This window comes from Carcharodon carcharias, chromosome 7 (genome assembly GCF_017639515.1).
Source record: "Carcharodon carcharias isolate sCarCar2 chromosome 7, sCarCar2.pri, whole genome shotgun sequence".
Classification (NCBI taxonomy): Eukaryota; Metazoa; Chordata; class Chondrichthyes; order Lamniformes; family Lamnidae; genus Carcharodon; species Carcharodon carcharias.
Window position 1 is genome coordinate 166040414 of NC_054473.1, and position 24944 is coordinate 166065357.

General features: G+C 44.3%; 1 protein-coding gene across 1 annotated transcript in view; it reads left to right on the forward strand.

Moving 5' to 3' along the window:
- pkd1l2a (polycystic kidney disease 1 like 2a) overlaps window positions 1-24944 on the forward strand; it is a 160319-nt gene that overhangs the window by 129414 nt on the left and 5961 nt on the right. The window contains exons 37-41 of the mRNA XM_041191701.1: window positions 3767-4094; window positions 9971-10104; window positions 12544-12671; window positions 19187-19347; window positions 20172-20382. Coding sequence (XP_041047635.1) covers window positions 3767-4094; window positions 9971-10104; window positions 12544-12671; window positions 19187-19347; window positions 20172-20382 — 962 coding nt within the window. The remainder of the gene's footprint in view (window positions 1-3766; window positions 4095-9970; window positions 10105-12543; window positions 12672-19186; window positions 19348-20171; window positions 20383-24944) is intronic.

A 24944-nucleotide genomic window follows, 5' to 3' on the forward strand; every position in this document is an offset into this window, starting at 1 on the left:
ACTTTTAAGGGGGCTCACAGGTAGGTTTCTGCCTACCAGGTCAGCCATATGTGGGTGGCCTTTCAATGGCTGCAGGGCTAGGCCTTGCTTGGGGAAGGGGGACAAGTGTCCTCAGGCAAGGGAAAAGGCTGCAGGGCAAAGGCTGTACTGGGGAAGGAGGATATCACAGTGTGCGTGAGGGGGCTCATGTTCATCTGTGCAAGTGTCCTCCAGATGGTGAGGGCTGAAGATGCAGTCTCCAGAGGAAATGAGGCCAGATGGACAGGTGAGGGTATGTGTGTGAGAATGGGTGGTGATGTCCCTTGAGCTAGTAGTGAGTGAGATGCCTGTGAATGTGTGATAGGCTTGAGTGTGTGAGTTTAGAGTGATGAGATGGTTGCCATACCCTGGCTGCACAGATGAGATCATTCATCCTCTATCTGCATTGGATGGCCAACCTCTTCTGTGCAACATCAGCACTGATCACCACAACCATCGCCTACCAAGCCAGAGTGGTAATGTAGCTGCCCCTCCTGCGGCTAGAGCAGGGGTAGAGGACATCACAGCTGGCCTCCACAGCATCCAAAAGACGCTCAAGGGCTGCAGTCTTCTTGCCTTTTGGGGCTATGTCTTCTTAGCTGCAGTCCTGGGCTGGAAGCACAGTTGTACTTTAAATGTGGTGCCTGGCCATCACACCCTAAGCAGAAATTCTGCCCTTAATGATAAATGTGGTGTTTCTTGGAATACTTGCACTGCTAATGAATCACAACTTAAAATTGAAACTAATATTTTTTCATTACTAATTAGAAAATTTTGCTTTGTCAATTTACTCTATTAACTGTCCTCTGCCTGAACCAACCACCGCACACCACCCCCCCCCCTCAAAGCATGATCCTTCCCTGAAAGTTGCTCCCATTGGGTTTCTTGCTCACTTGCATTTCAGTTTTAATTGGAATGTGATTTCATTGCTTAAGTAGAGGTCTGAAGCATTTTTAAAGTGTTGCTGAGTGAATTAATTGTTAACTAGAGCCTGCTGGTAATTTCCACTGTGGCTTAATGCTGACACTGGTGTTTCACATGTGGTCCTGTTTATAATTAACATGCCAAAAAGTGGAGAACATGGCAGAGAACCCGACTTGATTTTATCGCTGTGATTTTACGCGATTTGGAAAACTGGGCTTAAATAAAGAAAAACAATTTTTATGTTTAATTGCCATCTCAGCGCTCAAACAATTGAATTTACGTGAAAATTTTCTATTTTACAGCCTAATAATTACAACAAACAGCTTGGTTCAACTTTTAAAAAATTTTTACACCACCTTTACATTCTGAAGCAGCGCTGCACACATTTTATGCTGGACGATGATGATTGGAAAATGAAATCACACTCTACAAACTAATTATTCAAAATTTCCAAACAAATTGCAACACAATTTGAGTTTGATGCTAAGCCGCAGGGTCGAACAAGTCATTATCATAACTATTGGGCTGAAGAAGAAAGATAAAACTAGATTTGCTTATTTTCCTTAGTAACAATGTACCTACTTTCAGCTGCACAGTTTAGCAACTGTAATAGTAATGGATGTAGAGAAGTGTATGACTGGAGGCCTCAATCTTTATCGGATTGAGAGTTCCAAGCGGATGGGGGAGGGGAAGTGGAGGGGAAGGGGAGGGAGGAAACGGGGAAGGGGGAGGAGGTATTATCTCCATGCCACAGCCTGCTTGTTTTCTTATCCAACAAGATCCCTGCCCAGAAGGTTAGAGCATGATCAGGGAAATTGATCGGGGGCAGAGATGGGAGAGGCGGTGACTGAGGTTGGGTGGGTTTTGGGGCAGGGGTCCTATCACAGGCAGGAATGTTAAGTTGTTAGAGGGGAGGATTGATTGTTTGTAGCCTCCTTATGTCCTCTTCATAACTTGCTTTCAGACCTATCTTTGTGTCACCAGCAAATTTGGCAACCAGCCCTTCAATCCCTTCACCCAAATCATTTATATAAATTGTAAACAATTGACGTCCCAATACCGATCCCTGAACACCAGTGGGGGGCTCAAATAGCAGGGAGTTGTTAAACTGCTGGCAGGTGATCTGAGGGGGTTTGGGGGAAAGTGCATCTGCTCGTCCCAGGCCACAAGCAGTGCTGAAACAGTACATGCCTCCTCAATGCAGCAGTCTTACATACGAACACGTGAACAAGGAGCAGGAGTAATCCATTCAGCCCCTCGAACCTGCTCCACCAATAAGAACATGGCTGATCTGATAGTAACCTGAAATCTTCATCTCACCTACCCCCGATAACCTATCACCCCCTTGCTTACCAAGAATCTATCCACCTCTGCCTTAAAAAAAAATTCAAAGACTCTGCTTCCACCACCTTTTCAGAAAGAGAGTTCCAAACATCACGACCCTCTGAGTGAAAAAAAATTCACCTCATCTCTGTTGTAAATGGGCAACCCCTTATTTTTAAACAGTGACCCCTAGTTCTAGATTCTCCCACAAGAGGAAACATCCTCTCCACATCCACCCTGTCAAGACCCCTTGGGATCTTATATGTTTCAATCAAGTTGCCTCTTACCCTTCTAAACTGCAGCAGATACAAGCCTAGTCTATCCAACCTTTCCTCATAAGACAACCCACTCATTCCAGGTATTAGTCTGGTAAACCTTCTCTGAACTGCTTCCAATGTAGTTACATCCTTCCTTAAATAAGGTAACCAATAATGTACATTGTACTCCAAATATGGTCTCACCAACGTCCTGTACAACTGAAGCATAACCTCCCTACTTGTGTATTCAATTCTCCTCATGATAAATGATAACATTCTATTTCCTATTTACTTGCTGTAATTACAAACTAGCCTTTTGTAATTCATGCAGTAGGACACCCAGATCCCTCTGCACCTCAGAACTCTGCAATTTCTCACCATTTAGATAATATGACTCTCTTTTATTCTTCCTTCTAAAATGGACAATTTCACATTTTCCCACATTAAACTCCATCTGCCAGATCTTTGCCCACTCACTTAACCTGTTTGTAGCCTCCTTATGTCCTCTTCATAACTTGCTTTCAGACCTATCTTTGTGTCACCAGCAAATTTGGCAACCATCCCTTCAATCCCTTCATCCAAGTCATTTATATAAATTGTAAACAGTTGATGTCCCAGTACCGATCCCTGTGACACACTGCTCATAACATCTTGCCAACCTACAAAAGACACAATTATGCCTACTCTCTACTTCTTGTGAGCCAGCTAATCTTCTATCCATGTCAATATGTTACCCACTATACCATGAGCTTTTATATTGAGGAATAACCTTTGATGTGGCACTTTATCAAATACTTTCTGTCTTCAGCCCCATTTAGCTGCCAGATTTCCCGGGACCCACGAAACTTAGTTGGCAAGGGTAAAACCTTGATGAGAATTAAACTGTGAGGCATGGAGCCTCTTTGAAAAATTTAATGAGCAGCTTGGCTCCTGGGAGTGAATTGGTTGCTCAACCCCCATCCAGTCCCTGTCTCATCTCCTTTGAAGCCATTCACTCCAGGTTTTAAAGCTGATTGGGTTTAGATTTGAGATTTTTAAAATTTTAACATCTCACCTGCTCCAAAACCACCCGTTTTGGGGAGTTAAAGTTCTCATAATCTCTCTCTATCAGCCCACTGCACACAATTTGAAACAGGCTTTAGAGAGACAAACAGGCAAATCATGCAAGATACAGTAAAACTATTTTTGAGGAAGAAGCAATAAAATTAATGAGTGATCAGCTAAGCATTTGTTTTAAATTTCAGGCTTCGTCACCGACGGCAACTCTAAACTGATTGGTTCTGCTCGCATTCGCCAACTGAGAGTAAAGAACAATATTTGTCATATACCAACAAAACTGATGAGTTCTATTAAAGAATGCCATGCTCAGTATTCCTTGGATAGTGAAGACCTCTCTGACTACAGTGTCCAATGGAATGCGACAGCATTTCAGAATTCCTCAGATCTGGATTATGTCTGGCAATACTGGAGCCAAACTGAGTTGCGTAGTTATCCCATTTGGGGCAAACTTGCCATGTACAGAGGAGGTGGCTACATTGCAGAGTTGGGTACAGATACACAGGATGCTTACAGGTAACTGGCTTTAGCTGACTGCTTTGAACACTTCAGATGTGATTTTCTTTAGTCTGTGGAACACATTTACACATCATATAAAATAACTACAAGAATTTTAACATTCAACTGAGAGAAATTTGATACTCACGTTAATAATACAGATAATGGTAATTTGAAGGCTATGATCTTGTTGTTGGTTTTTATTCATTTTATATGTTTTATTCTTCATTCTAATTAAGCATTCTCTGAAGCACTGTGCACCCTTTCCTGTTCGAAAGGTTAGGTAGGCGATGTGGAATAAAACTTATTGCAAAAAGAGCCTGAGGGTCAGTTGCTGGCAAGTGTAGTAAATGCGTGGCTGTAATTTGTGTAGAGTGATGTAATCTGGTTCGCCCTGTAATTTTTATTCCAGCTTCCCGCCTCCTCCCAGCCAAGCTGTCACCAAAGCACCTTCATTCCCAGCCTCCCTACTGCAAGGTAGCCTGTATTTTCAGAGTAGCTATTTTGCTGAAGAAAATCAATCAGATATATCCATTACAGTTCTGAAATTTATTATTTATTTATTTATTTTCCTTTCTTTACCTGGATTTTTTTTTACTTACAATGAGAGAATGCTGCATTAACAGAGATGCCATCATTCGGATGAGACATTAAACTGAGACCCCCGTCTGCCATCTTTGCGATATGTAAATGATCCCATTGCACTATTTGAAGATCAAGATAGTTCTTCCCATTGTTCTGGCCAAAATTTACCCCTCAGCCAGCCAATAAATGTTTTTCTCTTGAATGTTTCTGCCTTGTGCCAGTGGTGCATGATTTTGCAACTTTTTTTGGATTAGTAATTGTTGACTAACTAATAGGGCAGAATTTTCTGCCTGTCGGGTGGGCGGAGTGGGAGCGGGCGCAGGAGGGCGTGGACCTGATCGCCACTCGTGATCGGGTCTGCACCGCCATTTTACGCCCAATTAAGGCCCACCCAGCGTGAATCATGGCTCCCAAGGACAGTGGGAGTGGGCGGGTGGCGGCGGGACTGCAATGACGGCCGCCTATTTTAAAAAGCACCTACAGCCTTTCAAAGGCTGTGAATCGTGGCCAGTGGAAGGGCTCCCCAGAGTGCTGCTGGTGAACAGGCCAGGCAGGAGGGTAGGGCAGAAGGGCACTGTGCCCCTCGTTTTTCTGACAATTGCCTTGCTGCCCTCCTCAAGGAGGTGGCAGTGCGGCGGGAGGTCCTCGTACCCCAGGACGGGAGGAGGAGGCCCCCCCAACATGAACAAACATGCCTGGGAGGAGGTAGCGGAGATTGTGAGCTCGATCGATGTGGTGTGACGCACTTGAATCCAATGTCACAAGCGCTTCAATGACCTGTTGTGCTCGGGAACGGTGGGTGCCATGTTGGCATTGGTTACTTAACCCAGCAGGTAGGCTTTCCCCCCCTGCCGCTCCTGAGTGTAGTGACTGCATTGAATCATTGATGGCATGTGTCCTTCGCTGGGTGGGCCAGCAGATATTGCCCATGCCAAGGTCACCCTGAGAGGCTGGTGATGAGATGGGTTCTGCACTGCGGGCATGTGGTACACTGAGACCCACATTACTGTTATGGGGGCAACCTGAAGGAGCTGCACCTAAGCGCAGTGCTGGAACTCCAGGGCACGTCAAAGTCAGGGTGATGACATGCTGAGAGGGGAGCTTCAAGGTGACGTGGCACTGATTGATCTGCCCTCTGCACTCCATGTGCTTGTGCCTCTTTGTTATGGAAAGTTAGACGGTGTGGTGCCTAATGTGATGTAGGCAGCATTTGGCCAAGGGGGAGGAGATGGGGGGAGAGGCCTAGCATCTTTGTGTGAGTGTTTGGCAGCAGTGGGGTGAGGAGGCATTGGAGCCCTGCAATGTCCCACTTTGGTTGGGGTAGGCCATCTGCGAAGAGAATCCAGGTACTAGTAGCACTAATCAATGCTCTTCTCTCCTTTTTCAGGAGAAGAATGCACATAATGCAGCCGAACAGGTGAGGACTGGTGGAGGGCCAGCCCAGGTGCCGATTCTCAGCCGCTTCAAGCAGGAGGCCCTAGATTTCGAGGGGCTCCATGCGCCCAGGTCCATTGTTCTCCCAACAGCCATGGCAGTGCTGAATGTTCAGTGATTGAAGTTTGCAACATGGCTTAACCATTGCTTATGGAAGGATGAGCACATTATGATCTGGGGGACAGGGATGCACATTGACATTGTCTCCACGTTAACTGATCCCATGTCCTTGTTCTTCCTTTCAGCATCAGTGGAGCAGGGCCAGGAGGAGGAGCAGGAGGAACCCCCTCTCACACCTGAGGCCGTTGAAGTCTCGGTCTCACCAGCATCACACCATTTCTGCCAGGCAGGCACCAGCGCAGATGGTGGGAATTTTGGTGGGAATTTGAACATCGGCTAGTATCCCAGGACACAGCAGTGAGGGCACTTCACAGTCACTGGAGGAGCTGACAGAGACAGAGAGTGCGCATGGCGCCAGCAGTTGGAGGGGACCAGGCACATGCTCAGTCGGTGGCTGATGATGTGCCTCTGGAGTCGTCTGCTACGCAGCAAACACAGGAAATGTGGCAGGGTGTGCGGGAGCATCTGGGGGATATGCATGAGGCTATGCTTGGCTTGGTGTCTGTGGTGGAGGAGACCACATGGACGATCGCCGAAGCAATGAGCCTCATGGCCGAGCACCAAGCATCCTCCATGGAGAGAGTGGCGACTCTCGTGAAGAGGCTCCTCCAGGAGACCCATCAGGACTTCCTGGGGATGTGCTCGGACCAGCAAGCCCTTACATCAGCATTGACCTCAGCTGGTCAGTGTCAGTGTGGGAGATGGTCTGGGCACCAAGTTTCTAAGCTCAGTGCCCATCCATCCACGGTGAGCAGAGAGGTATGAAGCAACCTCACGTCAATGCAGCAGCTGCCTGTCATCTCTGCAGGCTCCTCTCAGGGCACTCTGGATGAGGGTGGCAGCTCCTCCGCCCCTCTGCCAGTGACTGTCGCATCTGATGAGGCTGCGACGATTGGGGAGATACCAGCTGTGGAACTGGCAGCTCCCTCCCAGGCTGGGCCGACACAGGCTCCATGGGCCAGAGCACAACCACCAAGGTCATCGAGGCCAATAGGACAGTAGAGTCTCAGACTGTCAGATGCCACTCCCAGTGATGGGGCAGCACCAAGACGTAGCACCCGAAAACATAAACATAAGGCAACTTAGGCACACCACGGGTTTATCACTGGTGCTTTTGTGTTGGCCCACAATGAGGTCTTTGAGTTGACGTGATGTTTAACACCTTTGTCAATTTGTTTTCTTAAGTTCCTTTTGTTATAATATTAAATTCAGGCATGTCACCATGACTGAGGGTGCCTCTTTTCTTCTGGATGGTTACCATTATTATGTTATGAGTGATTTGTGGGACATTCAGCTTTATTAACAAGGCCCTTAGTTAATGTTCCTATCCAGGCAGATTTTGCACTCAAGTATCGAGTATTGAGCCTGCAGCCCAGGCTTGTCCTGGAGGCCCATATGTGGTGTGCTAGCTGATGGTTCATTGGATTAAAGCCTCCTGGGCGTCCCTGCCTCCCTGGAGTATGCCTGAGTCAGTGTTTACCCCCTTAGCATTTCCCTGTGCGTGCACATCCTTGGACTCACTGCTGGACTCATCATGTGCATCCGCAGCCACTGCGTCTACAGCTTCATTGCCCACTGCGTCCCCCTTTCCAGCACAAGATTGTGGAGAGCGCAGCATGCCACCACTATCACCGACACACGATCTGGGAGGGTACTGGAGTGTGCCCCCTGAGTGGTCCAGACGTCGAAAGCACATTTTGAGAAGACCGATGGTTCTCTCCACCACAGTCCTTGTGGAGGCGTGGCTCCTATTATATCGCTGCTCAGCTTCTGTTCTTGGATGGCGGAGAGGCGTCATGAGCCATCTTCTGAGGGGTTAGCCCTTGTCACCCAGCAGCCATCCATCAAGCCGGGCTGGAGCACTGAAGAGCCCCGGCACCCGGGAGCGTCTGAGTATGTAGGCAAAGTGAGAGCTGCCTGAGTACCTTGCACAGACTTGTAGAATCTGCATTCTGTGATCACACACTATCTGCACATTAATGGAGTGGAAGCCCTTCCTGTTAATGAAGGCAACAGGCCCACCTGCTGGTGCCTTGATGGCCACATGTGTACAGTCTATTGCACCCTGGACGTGGGGGAAGCCAGCAATCACCTCAAAGCCTCTGGCTCGCTGTGTCTAGCTTGGCTGGTAGTCAATGAAGGTCAATGCACGCCTGAACAGAGCGTCTGTAACTTGCTTGACACAAGTGTGGACAGCTGATTGGGAGACACTGCAAAGATCGCCCACCGACCCCTGGAAGGAGCCAGAGGCATAGAAGTTGAGGGCAGCTGTGACCTTTAGAGCCACTGGCATAGGGTGTCCACCCGCACAGTTCACAGAGATCTCAGGGCCTGTCATCTGACAGATATTGTTGACTGTCTCCCTTGAGAGACGGAGCCTCCTTCAGCACTGCACCTCAGGCATATTGAGGTAGCTGCTTTGCTGCCTGTATATCCTGGCAACAGGATAGTGGCATCTTCTGCTGCCCCTTCTGCCTTGGACTACCTCTTGGTCCTGCACCCCTTGTGCCTGCGCCTATCCTTCCAAAGGTGGCTCTCCTGGAGGCTGAATGTGCACTCCAGGCCTCCTCCCCCTTCTAGCTTTCCCTTCCTCCTCAGAGGAGGTACCTCCAGTGGAGAGTTCAACTCCCATTCCCAGGCTAAGGGAAGGCTTCCTGAAACCTGCAGGCCCAAAAAAGATTCTTCACTGCAGAATGCTGACCTGAAGGTTGTGAGTCCAGACCAAGCAGCTGGCATGCATTTTGAAGTACTGCAGATCACACAGGCAAGTAACAGTAACTTTGAAAAATCAATATTTGACAGACCACACTCACGAACCCACTGAACTCTCTTATCCCGCCTGTGGATGAGGTTTATATAAATGTCCTTTCTGCCTGCCCATTGCGCCCATGCGCTGAACTGAAGATTGCACGGGCGCCGAAAAATTGCCGTCAATTGGCACCTCAAGGGCCTTAAGTGGCCCATTAATTAATGGCGGGCATGCATCAGATACCATCACGCACCCTCCCAACAAAACATCGTGATGGCGCATGGTGATGTCAGGACGCTCACCCGATGTCACCGCCTATCATTTTACATGTCGGCGTGTGGGTCCCTCCCCAGCACACTAATGGGAAAATTCTGCCCATAGAGATTGATTACCATGATTAGCCATGATCAGCTATTTTCGTTGTAGCACATTTACCAGCATTGTAGAAGACGAACTTGATGGACTTAGGTCTTTGCTTTTCTAGCAATTCAATATTCCTGTGAAGTCACAGGCTCAAAGTCTGAGATTTCCTAGTGTTGGTATTCATCATGGCACTGAGGTGAAGAATACTGTGCTTTGCAATTATTTTCTGTTTTCAGACCTGATTTGCAAGCTCTTTGCTTTTTTCCTATTTCTTCCATTTTCTCATTGCGTGTTTTAAAGTTTTTAACTTCTTTAACTCTATCTCCTATTAATCTTACATTCTTTTGCACAACTAAGATAGTGTTTTATACCATCAAGCAATCATTCCTCTGTGTGTTTGGGTTTTTCCTTTTCCCTGATCCAATTGAAATGCTAGTTTATCTTCCTTGCTTCAGTTCTTAGGGAGGCTGTGACTTGACATGTTGGCTTGTCTATTCTCTCCAAAGATGCATGGTTGATGTATTTCGAGAATGGATGACCTTTTTAGCCAAGGGAGTGTAAATTATTATTGGTTGGACATGTAACAACCAGCTCAATTTCATGATGTACTAAATGACATATATTTTTCTCCTTTATTCCACAGAATCCTTCAATATCTATTTGACAACACTTGGCTGGACACCTACACTAGAGCCATTTTTGTGGAATTCACTGTCTATAATGCAAATGTGAATCTTTTCTGTCTTGCCACACTAATGTTAGAAAGTAATGCTGTAGGTAAGACCAGAGGCCTGACGTTATTAAGACACTGTCATCTTATTGGACAATCATCAGCATCAAAACTTCACAGCACCAGGACTGTCGAGCATTATTGCAAAACATTTCAAGTGGCTCTGCAATATAAATTAGTCATAAACTTACAGTTGTCTCCAGCTGCTTCTTCTAGTTATGCCCCCAATTTACAAAAAGAGCTTTACCAGTAATTCAGAATGCTGGGTCTCCCAACAGCACTCACTATTGTAAACAGTTCATGCTATAGTCTTTCATCAGCAGCATAGATCCAATTTTGTGTTGTGGGTCCAGAGTTCTGCCACCAGAGAGTGGTGCACAGAAATTGTTTTAACATTACCTCTCCTTCCACCTGGGAGGGACAAGTGGTATCCCATAGAGATGAGTGTTGCTATTTTTATTAATGTAGGTGTTTGGAAAGTGATCCACAATTTGTGCAAGTTTTAGCATTGGGACAGAGAGTAGGCTACGCTCAAGATGTTGGGTTGCTCAGCTTGTGCTTGGTTCGTGATCAATGCATCAGTTGTCATGTTATGTGTCCTCTGCCCAAAGGCAGGTCCTTGAATCATTGTCTGCTGATGCTTCATCCTGAGCCGTTTCCTTGGCCACTTTTGTTCCCCCCAGCGGTGGTTTGCCAATGCTTTTCACTCTCGGGAGCAGGATGCAGAAGCAGGTCCCAAGTTTACCTCAGCTGAATAGGAATCGAACCTGTTCTATTGCTCTTATTCTGAACTACATGCTAGCCATCTACCCAACTGAGCTAATCAGCTCCCGCATGTGTGTGTTATACCCAGAGTAATAAAGCAAATCGGATACAGGGCTTTTTTTATCAATGGTTTAATCAATTTAAAATGAGACGTGCCGTTTCATCCTTGTTAGATCTTGGTTAGGCTCATGTAGAATACTGGTGCAGTTTCCACTCAGTTGCCTTGGTTTTTCTCAAGACAATTTGCCTGATATTGGGGGTAACCAGTGCAAACGATCGTAGAAATTTAAGGACAAATTATGTTCAATACAAATCACGTTGCCACAATCTTTTGTACTAGTTTAAAAAACATCAAACTAGTGGACGGCCTGCCCACAAAACAAGCCATGCCTCCAGATACCATTACTTGCTAAAAGAGTTGCCGTTAATTGTGCTCATTTTCAGGGCCTCAATGCTCTTAAAGTTAAGCCGGTTCTTTTGGGCACAAGGACGCTAATAGGCACATTTTAAAAGCTTTGAATGTACTTTATTTTAATTTACTAAGAAACTGACTGCATTACCCTAATATAACTAGCAAACAGTTCTGTATATTTTTTTAAAAGCTATTTTCAATATTTTAAAATTTGGTCACACACAGCAGGTGGATTGACAGTGATGAAAAATGTTGTTTTTTCCTTTGTGATAAACCCATTTTAAGCTGCATTAATCAAACTGTGCCAAGTTAGAATTTTTAAGTATATTAAGAAATATTTCCTAAAGGAATTTTTAAATATTATAATTTTTTAAAACACTGCTCGATTGCTCCAAGGCAGATTTTGTATTCTGTGATATGCAAATAAGGAAAAAAACACTTCTTAAAAATGCTACAATTAAAAATAGTTTATAATCTCAATGGCCAGAATCCTTCAGCCTCCCCACAATGGGACCAGCAAATTCAGGTCTATGGGTCAGAAAATCGTCAGGCTGATTATTCTTTTGTAATGTTATATATTCAGTTGAAAGCTCGATGTCCCTGCATGAACATTGGAAGAGGATTCTATACTTCACTATGGTCTATAAATGATGGCAGCAGGTAAGGGTTACAAATGAGGGAGAGTGGAGCACAAAGATTATTGTGATATCCCCCTCCTGACACCTGGAGGCCAAGTCCCTTGACATATGCTGATAGTTTCCTTTTCCCTTGTTAGGTTGGTGACAATAACAGCTGGAGACAACTGTTGCAAGCCATATAATATACATAATATATATATTATGCAACTACTTGGTGAAGTTGCTCTGCAATATTGGCTGAGGGTTGGGTTAAAGCCGAGTTGCTCATTGAGCTCATGTTCTTTTATATTAAATGCACATATTCAATTTCAATAAAGGTTGGTTTCATTCCCCAGTGAAACTAAGAGGATTTGAATTAATGTTCTGTTTCCAATATGGAAAAAAAGGAGCCAAATTTAATGGTGTGTGGTGGATTTGGGTAGGGATACCATCTACAACCTAACAGCCCATGCCAGCTATGCAAAAGGCTTTGGCCCTAGATTTTGAGTTGGGGTCTCTGCGTGTGGGTGATACATGCTGACCAAGTGGGGTCCCGGCAATTTCCAGATCTGAGCCCATAAATAGAGACTGGCATCCAAGCCCATTTCTGGAATTCCTTGCACTCAACTGCACCTCTATTAACATGTACAGGTCCTGTGATACAACACAATGATTTCTAGTATATTTTGCAGGGGCCTTCTTTACACATGCTACTCTTCAAAGTATCCGCCTCTATCAGTACACAGATGGACTGCACATTTTTGTTGTTGCAGCTGAAGTGGCATATTTCCTCTTCCTCATCTATTACATGGTGATTCAGGTAAGTCTACAGGCAAGTCAACATTACTACAAGCTATACAATCAGTGATGAATAACCAGTATTGAGAGAAACTGATCTCATAAAATTTAATCACACAATAGGTGACGGTTTTATTCTCATTCTGCATTCTGACCCTCACACAAACATAACTGAGGGTAACCAAAAATATTTTCAATGGGGTGAGGCAAAAAATAAGTGGAATTTACTAAAACGTACATTCTCATTGAAATATATGTGCAATGTTTTACATGGTCATTATTGTACCGGAGAGGCAGGAAATGACAACACATATACTCATTAGAATGATACAGCCCAGAAGGGGGTCATTCAGCCCATTATGCCTGTACTGGCTCTTTGGTGGAGCTACCCAATCAATCCTAATTCCTTGCTCCTTCATCACTGTCCTGTAATTTTTTCTCTTCAGTTATATACTCAATTCTCTTTTAATTGAATCTGCTTTCCACCACCGCTTCAGGCAGTGTGAAAACAATGGGCAGAATTTTCCAGCCCCATCGCGGAAGGGGGAAGGCCGGAAAATGTGGCAAGCCATTCAAAACTCCATTGACTTGGGTAGGAGTGAAAGATCCTGCCGGCAGGCGGGGCCATAAAATTCCTCCCAATGTTTCTGCCAATTCCTGCCAATCGCCTTAAATCTGTGTCCTCAGTTAACCAATCCTTCTGCCAGTGGAATCAGGTTCCTTACTTATCAGTCAGAACCATTCATGATTTTGAACAACTCAATCAAATCTCCTCTTAACCCGCTCTGCTTTAAGAAAAATAATCCCAGCTTCTCCAGTCTATTCACATAATTGGCGTGAAAGCAGTCAGTACTGCCCAACTACATAACTTCAACAACTAGCAGGCATTGTCTTTGTGAAACACCAAGTACCAAAACTGAACCAGGGCGCTTGGATTTTCCACTTCACTGGAACCCTGGAGTATAGTTGGCAGGGCAGGAGATCCTCCTGCTCTATTGTTCTACTGAACTGTCGGGGGTGCTGTCTTTCAGATAAGACATTAAATTGAAGCCCCATCTGCCTGCTCAGGCAGATGTAAAAAGAATACCATGGCACTATTTTGAAGACAAGCAGGGGAGTTAGCCCTGGTGGCCTGGCCAATATTTATCTCTTAATCAACATCACATAAACAGATTATCTGGTCATTATCACATTGCTATTTGATGGGACTTGCTATGTGTAAAGGACACAAATAGAACAGGAGTAAAAGTTCCAAACTGAGGAAAGGTAAATTTTACCAAGCTGAGAGGTGATCTGGCGAAAGTGAACTGGTCACAGTTACTTGAAGGCAAATCAGTGACAGACCAATAAGGGGCATTCAAAAGTGAGATTCTACGGACACAGTGTAGACATGGCCCCACAAAGAAAAAGGATGGTACTGCCAAATCTAGAGCCCACTGATCATCTAGATGCATACAGGGTAAGATAAAGCAGGGAAAAAAAAGCATATGACCGTCACAAAAAAAAATACGTTAGAAAGCCTACAGGAGTATAGAAAATACAGGGGTGAAGTAAAAACTGAAACCAGGAAAGCAAAGAGAGGTATGAAAAGATATTGGCAGGTAAAATCAAGGAAAACACAAAGATGTTTTATCAGCACGTTGAGAGCAAGAAGGTAACTAAGGAAAGGGTAGGGCCTATCAGAGATGTACAAGGTAACATATGCGTTAATGCGGAAGATGTGGGCAGTGTTCTTAATTAGTACTTTGTCTCTGTCTTCACAAAAGAGACGGATGATGTAGATATTCTAGTTATTGAGGAGGAGTGTGAAATATTAGATACAATAATCATAATGAGAGAGGAAGTATTGGAGGGACTGACATCCTTGAAAATGGATAAATCATCAGGGCCAGATGGATTGTATCTCAGGCTGTTAAAGGAAGTCAGGGAGGAAATAATGAATGCTCAGAGGATCATTTTTTGATCCTCACTAGATACAGGCAAGGTCCCAGAGGATTGGAGATCTGCAATCCTTCTACCATTGTTTAAAAAAGGTGCAAGGGATAGGCCAAATAATTATAGTCCGGTCAGTCTGACTTCAGTAGTGAGCAAATTATTAGAATCGGTTCTGAGAGCCAGGATAAACTGTGACTTAGAAAGGCATAGATTAATCAGGGATATTCAGCATGCTTTGTTAAGGGAAAGTCATGTCTTACTAACTTAATTAAACTTTTTGAGGAAGTAACAAGGCGGATTGATGGGGGTAGTGCAGTGGATGTGGTCCACATGGATTTTAGTAAGAGATTTGACAAGGTCTCACATGGCAGACTGTTCAGAAAAGTAAAGCCCATGGGATAGCGGGGAGAGTGGTGAGTTAGATCCAAAATTGGCTCAGTGACAGGAAACAAGGGTTAATGATCGACAGATGCTTTAATGAATGGAAAGTGGTTTCCAGTGGTGTTCTACAGGGCTCAGTGTTGGGTCCCTTGTTGTTTGTGGTATATATTAATGATTTGGACTTAAATGTGGGAGGCAAGATTTGGGAAATTTGCAGATGACACAAAAATCAGCTTTGTACTTGATAGTGAAGAGGATAGCTGTGGACTCCACAATGATATCAATGGTTTGATTGAGTGGGCAGAAAAGTAGCAAGTGGAATTTAATCTGGAGAAGTGCAACATTATGCATTTTGGGAGGGCAAACAAAGCAAGGGAGTACTCAATAAACAGGAGGATATTGAGAGGGGTAGAAGAAATGAGAGACCTTGGAGTGCATGTCCACAGGTTCTGAAGGCAGCAGGACAGGTAGATAATGTGATAAAGAAAGCACATGGATTGCTTTCCTTTATTAAAGGTGTCAAGGGGCATGGGGAGAAAGCGGGACTATGGCGTTGAGATGGAGAATCAACCATGATCATATTGAATGGTGGACCAAACTCTAGGGGCCGAATGGCCTACTCTATTTTCTATGTTCTATGTTTCTATTGCACAAGGTATAGAATACAAAAGTGAGGATGTAATGCTGGAACTGTATAAAATGTTGGTTAGGCCACATTGAAGTTTTGTATACAGTTCCGTTCACCACATTACAAGAAGGACATAATTTCTCTAGAGACAGTGCAGAGGAGATTTACAAGAATGTTGCTGCGGCTGGAAAATTGCAGCTATGAGGAAAGATTAGGTAGGCTAGGATTGTTTTCCTTTGAACAGAGGAGGCTAAGGGGTGACTTGATTGAGGTGTACAAAATTATGAGGGGCCTAGATAGAGTAGACAGGGAAGACTTTGTTTCCCTAACGAAGAGGTCAATTACAGGGGGTACAGATTTAATGTGATTGGTAGAAGAATTAGACGGGATATTAGGAAAACCTTTTTACCCAGAGGGTGGTAGGTATGTGGAATTCACTGCTCAGATTGGTGGTTGAGGCAGAAACTCTCAACTCATTTAAAAGATACCTGGATCTACACCTGAAGTGCTGTAATCTGCAAGGCTATGAACTGGATGCTGGAAGGTGGGATTAGAATGGGCAGCTAGTTTTTTTCCAGCCAGCGCAGAGCCAATGGGCTGAATGGCCTTTATCTGTGCTGTAACTTTTCTATGGTTTTAAATTAGCATTTCCCACATACACTTCCCATTACACTTCATAAGTTATTCATTTGCTTTAAAGTGCTTAATGATGTCCAGTGATTGTGAAAAGCACTATAAATGCAAGTCTTTCTTTTCTTTATTCGTGATCCCAGCTGATTTTCTAATGTAAGGTTATTTAATGCATTGGCTGCAGCATTCTGGTAGGATTCCCAGCACTAGAGGGGAGAAGGGTTGAAAATGGACATGCCATACCTCAAAGACCCACTTCAGTACAGCACAGCAGCAAACTCCAGTCCCCGTAGGTTTTTTTTCAAGAGTTAAGGGGCTGACACATATAGGGTTAATGTGAGACAAAGTACAGTACCACCCACACAGTGATGTAAGAGAGCACATGACCTGCACCCAGAGTCAATCGAGTGTTGAACAGAAGGGCCATGTGTACAAGCAAGCATGGAGACAGCTCCCAGCATGTACCCTTTACTTGTATATTTGTAAATAGTTCTAAGAGTTAATAAAGACTTACAGTTAACCTATGTATGATGACAAAGACTTCTTCAGACCTACCAATCTGTAACCAAGACCCTGCAACACATCACTGTCTTAGTCTTTGTAATAGATAACTTCTTCCAACCCATCCTAGACACGAGGAACACATTGCCTTCTCGCCCCCTGCCATTAACAAACCTGAATACTCGGAATGCATTGCAGTGATTACTACCCAGGGTTGCCAGAATATAAGCTATGTCATATAGCATATTCGTACTGCTTGCGTCTAATTTAAATGCATGCATGAATCCCGTGTCCTTTCCGAGAAGTTTTGAATGTGATGGGAGAATGCTGGAGGCATTAACTTCCCCACCAGAGCCCAAACCCACCCATTTCCAAGTTTAATGGAGGGGAGATGAGAAGCAGGCAGCCAACCTGCTCATAGGAGAAGGGTCAGTCCTTGAAATTTTTTAAGGAGACCACATTCCCTCATTTTTACTTGATGTCAGCTAGATTTCCCAGGTCCCGAGAAACCCAGCAGCTAAAAGGAAATGGGAAGGGCTGAATTCCTAAGGTAAGTGCCTTGATTGCACTGTCAGGAGAAGTGTTTCTTTCAGGTTCAAAAAACCACCCAGGAAAATTGCCTCCCATGATCTGTCTGCTTCACCCCCTCTCCTCATGTTCGGACCCCACCACCATTTGCTTTCCCCCACTAACCATCAGCTCCACCTCCGATCAACATTTGCTCCCCACTCCAAACACCTGCTCCCCACCCGGATCAAAATCCTGACCACCATCTCCCTTGGCCCTGCAATCAGGTCAACCCGTGATCTTTCCCATCCCACCACTAGACTCCTGGCAGCGACATCTTCCCACCTGCTGCTCTGCTACGTACATCTGCTGCAGCTGTTCCCAGCTGATAGGCAGCCACCTTGACAATCAGGTGGAAGACCTACATAAAATATTTAAACAATGATGTGCAGTTTAAAACAGCAGAATGTTCAGGAAATCTGTAATTCTGGGTTTCCCATCCAATACCCTCCACACCTGCACTTTCCCGCACTGAACATGATAATGTTACAACTGTTCCCCGGGCGAGCTCCCCCAATTCCCGAATGGGACCCAAATTTTGTTATGCTCCAGGGTGCAGAGGAATGAGCTGGCTCCCCTTTTTTTATTCAACCCTCTTCGGTTGGTCACAACAAGGTTAATTTAAAAGGGATCCATTCCCTCGTTGGATCCCTTTTCCCAGTCCAAATGTATTTATGTTCTAGAAGGAGCCAATTTAACCAGGCTTTCTTGAGTCAAAGAAAGAGTAAGGTTATTAGTTACTAAAAACCCAAGGAAAATAATAACGTAACTCACACATAGATCAGAAATTAGAAGTCCAAATAAAAGTTTAAAAAGGTGTATGAATCAGTCTTTGGCTTGTCTGTGAGGCGTAGGTGGCAAAATGTTGAGCCTGATTCCGGTAGAGCTGACTTTGGCAGCTGAGCAGTTGGTTTGGAGACACTTAGATCTGCAGGTTGGTTGAAGAAGCTGTCCTATTTCCTTTTTGATTGTGGCTTTGCTGACTTGTCTCCAGCAACAGTGAGAGGGAGAGAGACTTTGCCTGCAACTGCAGGGTGACTAGTTTGTCTTCTTGTGCTGTCACTCTCACAGCACACTAGCACACCAGCACTGCTCTGCAGCTAACTATTTAACCCAGTTTCCCCTGTGTATTCCTGTCAGGGAAGAAAACCATCTCTTGCCCCCAGGGGCCGTTTTCTTTGATCTCCGACCATTTTACACATTCTGAGATATGAATCAACAGAGATGCCTGCTGAAACATGGTAATCAGTCTTTTGTCTCCGCAGCCACAGGAGATTAATGTTCAGTTTTTTGCATCTTTCCTATCTCGCTTTTAGTGTCTCTGCTTGAAGGAGGCTATGACACCTTTTCAGAACATTCCATGTTCTCAACTCTTTTCTTCTCCGCCGATGCTGCCAGACCTGCTGAGTTTTTCCAGGTAATTCTGTTTTTGTTTTGGATTTCCAGCATCCGCAGTTTTTTTGTTTTTTTCTCTCAGGACAGGCTGGTCAGTACAATCCAAATAGGAATTTTCCAAAAAGTGGTCATTTTACATTATCAGCCATCATTTGCTCAGTGTAATCAGTGCTTGCATTTTTTTAAAAGCACACAGATCTTCCTTAAAAAGTTCAAATGGCCATAAGTAATTTGTGGCTGTAATCAGCTTTTATGGCAATAACAGTATAAAATTGAGTGGGTTGAGTATTCTATAGCCGAGAAAGAAGATTCATTGAAGTACAATTAGACTAAAGTTCAGTTCTGATAGAGGGCAGGCACCCCAAACGTCATAACCGATGTTTTCCTTTTATAAGTGCTGACTGACTTTATATTTCCAGACTTTCCTGTTTTAATTGCAGATTTCCAGCACTTGTAGTTTTGTCCTTTTATTTACAATTTACTTCATGTGTCTTTCTCAGGGAAAACTATTGAAGGAGCAGAAATGGAAGTATTTCAAAAGCAAATGGAATCTTTTGGAGACAGCCATTATAATGATTAGTTGGAGCACATTTTCTGTTTTCATAAAGAGAACCATTCTGGGAAAGCGAGACGTTGAATACTATCACAATCACAGAAAAGGGTACTCTGTAGTTTTGTATTATTTGTTTATAAAAAACATAGTGCTTTTTACCTACTGTATTATACATTCTGGACACATGATTTTCCAGTATCAACTGTTGATTATTTCTCTAAACCTGTATAACATCAAAAGTAATAATAATCTGTGGACATTAACAGGCATTGAGGTCATAGAGTGATTTGGCAATCAGCAAAACAGATGCAAAAGTAAGCACTTGAATACAAGTGTACACTAGCCTTACAAAAAATAGATACCACAAAGCAACATCAGTATTAGTCATTAATCTTAAGGTTCTGGTGCCAGATATAAGTCACTAAGGCACTGGTCTGTCATCATGAGTGATTCATTTAGTGATGTAAACACTCCAAAATTGCAATATATACCTACGTACCACTACTCCACAGGGTGTTCTGTACTTTTTTCTATATGCAATTTTCAAATTTAGTTTCCAGTTCCTCTTTCAACATGGTATTTAGCCTTACTCTCTTTCCCTCTCTCTAATTCAGCTTCATATTCTACCCATCCATGTCCCTATGAAGGGAAGGAAGAGGGAGAATGAATGAAAGCTATGAAGCAGAAACTTTCCATCCTGGCCACCAATGAAACTACTCTGTATCCACCCAAGAGAATACTGAAGTAATATATTGTTTACAGTAAAAGTCCAATCATTGTCATTAAAATAACCTTAGTATATCCAAACTTAAAATGAGCCATCTGTTTTCAGGACCTTAACTAAAATAATGGAAGGTGCCTAAAGGATATTTGTATTGATATGTATTGTTATTGAGGAGATGTTTAATCTCCAATTGTTATGTTTCTTACAGATTTGTGAGTTTCTATGAGACTGCAATGGCAGATGCAATCATGGGTTATCTGATTGCTTTCCTGGTTCTCCTGGCAACCATCAAACTTTGGCATCTGCTGCGCCTTAACCCCAAGCTCAACATGATTACATCAACCTTGAGAAGAGCATGGGGTGACATCTCAGGCTTTCTGACAGTCATTTTAATCATGTTTCTGGCCTATTCTATTGCAGTAAGTTCTTACTATTTGTGGAGCAATGCAACATATTCCCAAAGTGTCACTAGTTTTTTAAATTGAAGTTTAATAAGCAGGGTGCATTTTTCATGACTTATTTTTTAAAAGTATGCACCACATGGACATTCAACCCAAGTTCAACTGAAGTTTGTGAAATATGTCGAATTATAGGACTAGTTTTTCTGGTCATTTAGATTATTCCAAACGTTTATTATTCTTTGAACAAAGATAATTTAATGATATCTGTTTTATATTTACATTTCCATTTATATCCTCTGGCACTGGTTTCTTGAATCTCTTGGTTGGCTTCCCACCTCCATAAGCTTCAACTTGTCCAGAACTCTGCTGCCCATTTCCTAATGTGCACCAATAGGGATTCAGCAGAAACTTCTTTATCCAGAGAGTGGTGAGAGTGTGGAACTCACTACCTTATGCATTACTTGGAGGGGAGATGTTGGCATAGTGGTCATGTCACTGGACTAATAATTCAGAAGCCCAGACTAATGCTCTACAGGCATGGGTTCAAATTCAACCATGGCAGCTGGTGGAAGTTAAATTCAATTAATAAACAATCTAGAATTGAAAGCCAGTTTCAGTAATGGTAATCATGATTGTTGTAAAAGCCCACCTAGTGTCCTTTAGAGAAGGAAATCTGCTGTCTTTACTTGGTCTGGCCTACATGTGATTCCAGATCCACAGCAATGTGGTTGATATCTTAACTGCATTCTGAAATGCCCTAGTAAGCCATTCAGTTCAAGTGCAATTGGGGATGGGCAACAAACGCTGGCCTTGCCAGTGATGCCCACATCCCATGAATAAAAAAAAGTTTGTTGAGGTGAATAGTATGGGTAGATTTAAGGGGAAGCTAGATAAGCACATGAGGAGGATGAGAAGGATATGCTGATGGAGTTAGCAGGGTTGGGAACCTGGGAGAAGGATTGTGTGCACCATAAATGTTGGCATAGTTGAGTTTGGCCAGACTGTTTCTGTGCTATGTAATTCTAGGTAAGTCTTGTTCACCCATCATCCTTGTACTCGTTGGTCTACATTTGCTCCTGGTCTGGAAAAGTATATTTTCATAGACACCTCTGATGTGGTTATACAAATAAATATTTTATTTAGGCTGATAAGCGTCTAGTGATAGAGCTTCCAGAAGATAAAACTATGTAAAAGCTCTGCCTGATTCCTGTGACATAAACTAGGAAAATTATAAGCTATCACTGTAACATTGCAACTCAAATTATTCAACTTTGACCATTTATACAGATAACATCCCTCTAGTACCACGAGTATTGGAAACACTGGGTATCACAAGATTTTCAAATCAAATTATCTTCTTCTCATCCATAACCATATATTGGTCCATCTATTTTTTAATACAATGAATTAGTAAAAATTCATGTCATACAGCAACAACAGCTTTAATTTATTTGTCACCTTTAATGTAGCAAAAGATCCCAAGGCTCTTATCCAAAGCATTGTCAATAAAAATTTGGTATCAAGTCACAGAGGGAGATATCAAGACAGCTGATCAAAAGTTTGGCCAAAGGATGTTGGTTTTAAGGAGGAGAGAGATTTGGGGGTGGAGCTGGGGAGGAGCAGAGAAGTTTAGGGAAGGAATTCCAGAGATTCCAGAGTTTAGAGCCTAAGCAGCTGAAAACATGGCTGCCAATGGTGAAGCAATTAAAATCAAGGGTGCACAAAATATCAGAATTGGAGGAGCGCAGAGATTGTTCTTCATCTAAATCCCTGATTCCCTTCCCAATCTCATTTTCCTCTGTGTCTACTCCTGGAAAAACATTCCCCGAAGTCACTTACATAACACTTTCAAATTCCTGACCATCTGATCTTTCCTTTCATCACAACTTTGCTTCAGCCAATGCTCTGCTAAATCCTGCATCTTTGATGCTTTTTGTAGGGTTGAGAAGGTGATAGAGATAGGAAGGGACAAGGGAATGGAGGGACTTGTAAACAAGGAGCAAGATTTTAAAATTGAGATATTAGCCAGCAAGGGGGTGGAGGGTGAACAGGACTTGTTGCCAGTTAAGATATGGAAAGCAGCATTTTAGATGAGCACAAGTTTATGTGGGATGGAAGATGATTTCAAGTTGTGATCAAACGCAACACCAAGGCTGTGAATGTTTTGGCTCAGCTTCAGACTGTTGTCAATGAGAGGAATGAAAATGGTGGTCAGGGATTGGAGTTTGTGGTTGGGTCCAACGACAATGGCTTCGGTCTTCCTGATATTTAGTTGAAAGAAATTTCAGCTCATTCAACACTGGAGTTTGGACAGGCAGCATGACAGAGAAAGTGGAGAGGTCATGGAAACTCATTGTGAGATGGAGCTGAATGTAATCATGTGGCACATACCTGACATTGGGCCCTAACTTCCGACTAGTGTTGGAAAGTTCATCCTGCAGAAGTTAGAAGAAATAAATGTACGCTTAACTGGTCTTGAAAGTTACATTGACATTTCTGTTTGCCAGAGCTGCGTGGGGCCTGCATCGAAAGACTCCTCGCAGGCTCTAGTGAAGTCTAGATCCAGCGTATTCGAGGAGGCCTGGGAAGGTAAGTGTCTAAGGTAAGTAGATAGGATTTGGAGGCTGGCGGTGTCTGGAGGTCAGAGGGTAGGGGGGGTGGTGGTGGGCGTCTGGAGGTTAGGGGACTCTGAGGTCAGGTTGAGGTGGGGGGTCCGAGGACGGGGTGGGGGGCAGGGTTTGTGTCCTGAGGTCGAGAGGGGGATTGGAGATAGGGGGGGAAGGTCAAGTCGGGGGGGGGGGGGTCCGGGGTTGGGTAAGGAGGGAATGGGTGTCCGGAAGTTGAAGGGGGGAAACTGAGATCGGCGGGGGGGTGGTTCAAGGTCAGGTCGGGGTGAGGGGGTCTGGGGTCGGGGGGGGTGTCCAAGGTCGGTGTGGGGGTCGGGGTCCAAGGTCTGGGGGGATCGGGGTCCAAGACTGGGCAGGGGGTTGGGGTCCAAGGGCGGGGGTGTTGGGGTCCGAGGTCGGAAGGGGGAGTAGTTGGGGTCTGAGGTCAGGTGGGGGGGGCCGGGTTCCGATGTCAGGGAGCGGGGCTGAAGTCGGTGGGGGAGTGTAGGTGGGATTGTTGGAGGTAGGGGGTGTGGGGGAGTCCCGTGGGGTTGGTGTGGGTCTTTACAGTAGTTACCCAGAAGTTAGAAGAGGTTTTAATTCTTCTAACTTTTTCTGGGTAACTATTGGTGTAACCCTGGCGGAACCATCGAAGTTTGCGATTTAAATCACATTTTCAGATGGTTCCCAGTGCAGTGCGATTGTCCAGAGGAAGTGTGCACTTCTGGGCAATTGCCATGCAAACCCTTACCTGGGAACTTGCCAGAGAGATTCTCCAGCGCATTTTTGGGGTACCCCCCCCCCCCCCCCGCCAAATCCAACGCTGGGGGGTAAGGAAGTTACGGGCCATTGTGTTTTCAGATCATGAAATCTAGGGGCAGCATGTAAATAGGAAAGAGGAGACCAAGGATAGATTCTTGGGGGGACTCCAGAGGTAACTCTGCAGGAGAGGGAAGGATGATTCTTTGGCTATTATTTAATAGACAAGAACAGAACCTGGCAAGGGCAGTTCCACCCAGCTGGATGACAGAGAAGAGATGTTGAAGGCTGTAGATAGATCAAGAAGGATGAAGAGGGATAGTTTACCACAGTCACAAACACCTAGAATGCCATTTGTGACTTTGAGAGCCATTTCAGCACTTTGGTGGGGATGGAAATCTAATTGGAGGTCTTCGACCATGGGGTTCTGGGAACAAAGGGCACAGATTTGGGAGACAACACATTCAAGGATTTAGGAGAGGAAAGGGAGATTGGAGAGACCATGGCAAATAACAAGGACAGTGAGGTCAAGGGTTGGGTATTTTTGCGGTGGGCAGTGATGACAGCAGATTTAAAGGGGAGGGGAGGCAAGGGAATCGTTAGCAATATCAGCTAATGTGGATCCCAGGAAGGGAAGCTGGTGGTTAACAGTTTAGTGGGAATAGGGATGAGGAAGCAGGCGATGACTCCCAGGGACAAGATGAGATTTGGAGAGTGCCCCCTGGGAGATGGGATAAAATCTATATGTGAGTTCAAGGCTGGGGCAGCAGGGAACTTCAGGAGAAGTTTGACCCGGGGAGCTAGGGGAAAGGAAGGAAGCGGCACGAGGCAGCCAGTCAGATGGTCTCAATATTGGTGACAAAGAAGTCCGTGAGCTCATTGTCAAGATAGAGGTGGACGAGGGGTGGCAACGTAGTTTAAGACAATAGTTGGTGGTGGACAAGAGAAACCAGGCTTTATGTTTGCATTCCAGGATGATTTTTAATAATGAGCAAAGGAGAGAAGACTGAATAGTGCTTTATGTTGTCCCACCAATCCCGATGATGGATGGTTGAACCAGTTGTCTGCCATTGATGTTCAAATCTGTGTCCCTTGGCCTTATGGAGACAGAGATGAGGGGTATATCAGGGAATGACTAAGATGAAAGTGACAAATGATTTTAATAGGGATATGAGCATCAGAGATGGAGCATTTAGCAGAGCATTGGCTGAAGCA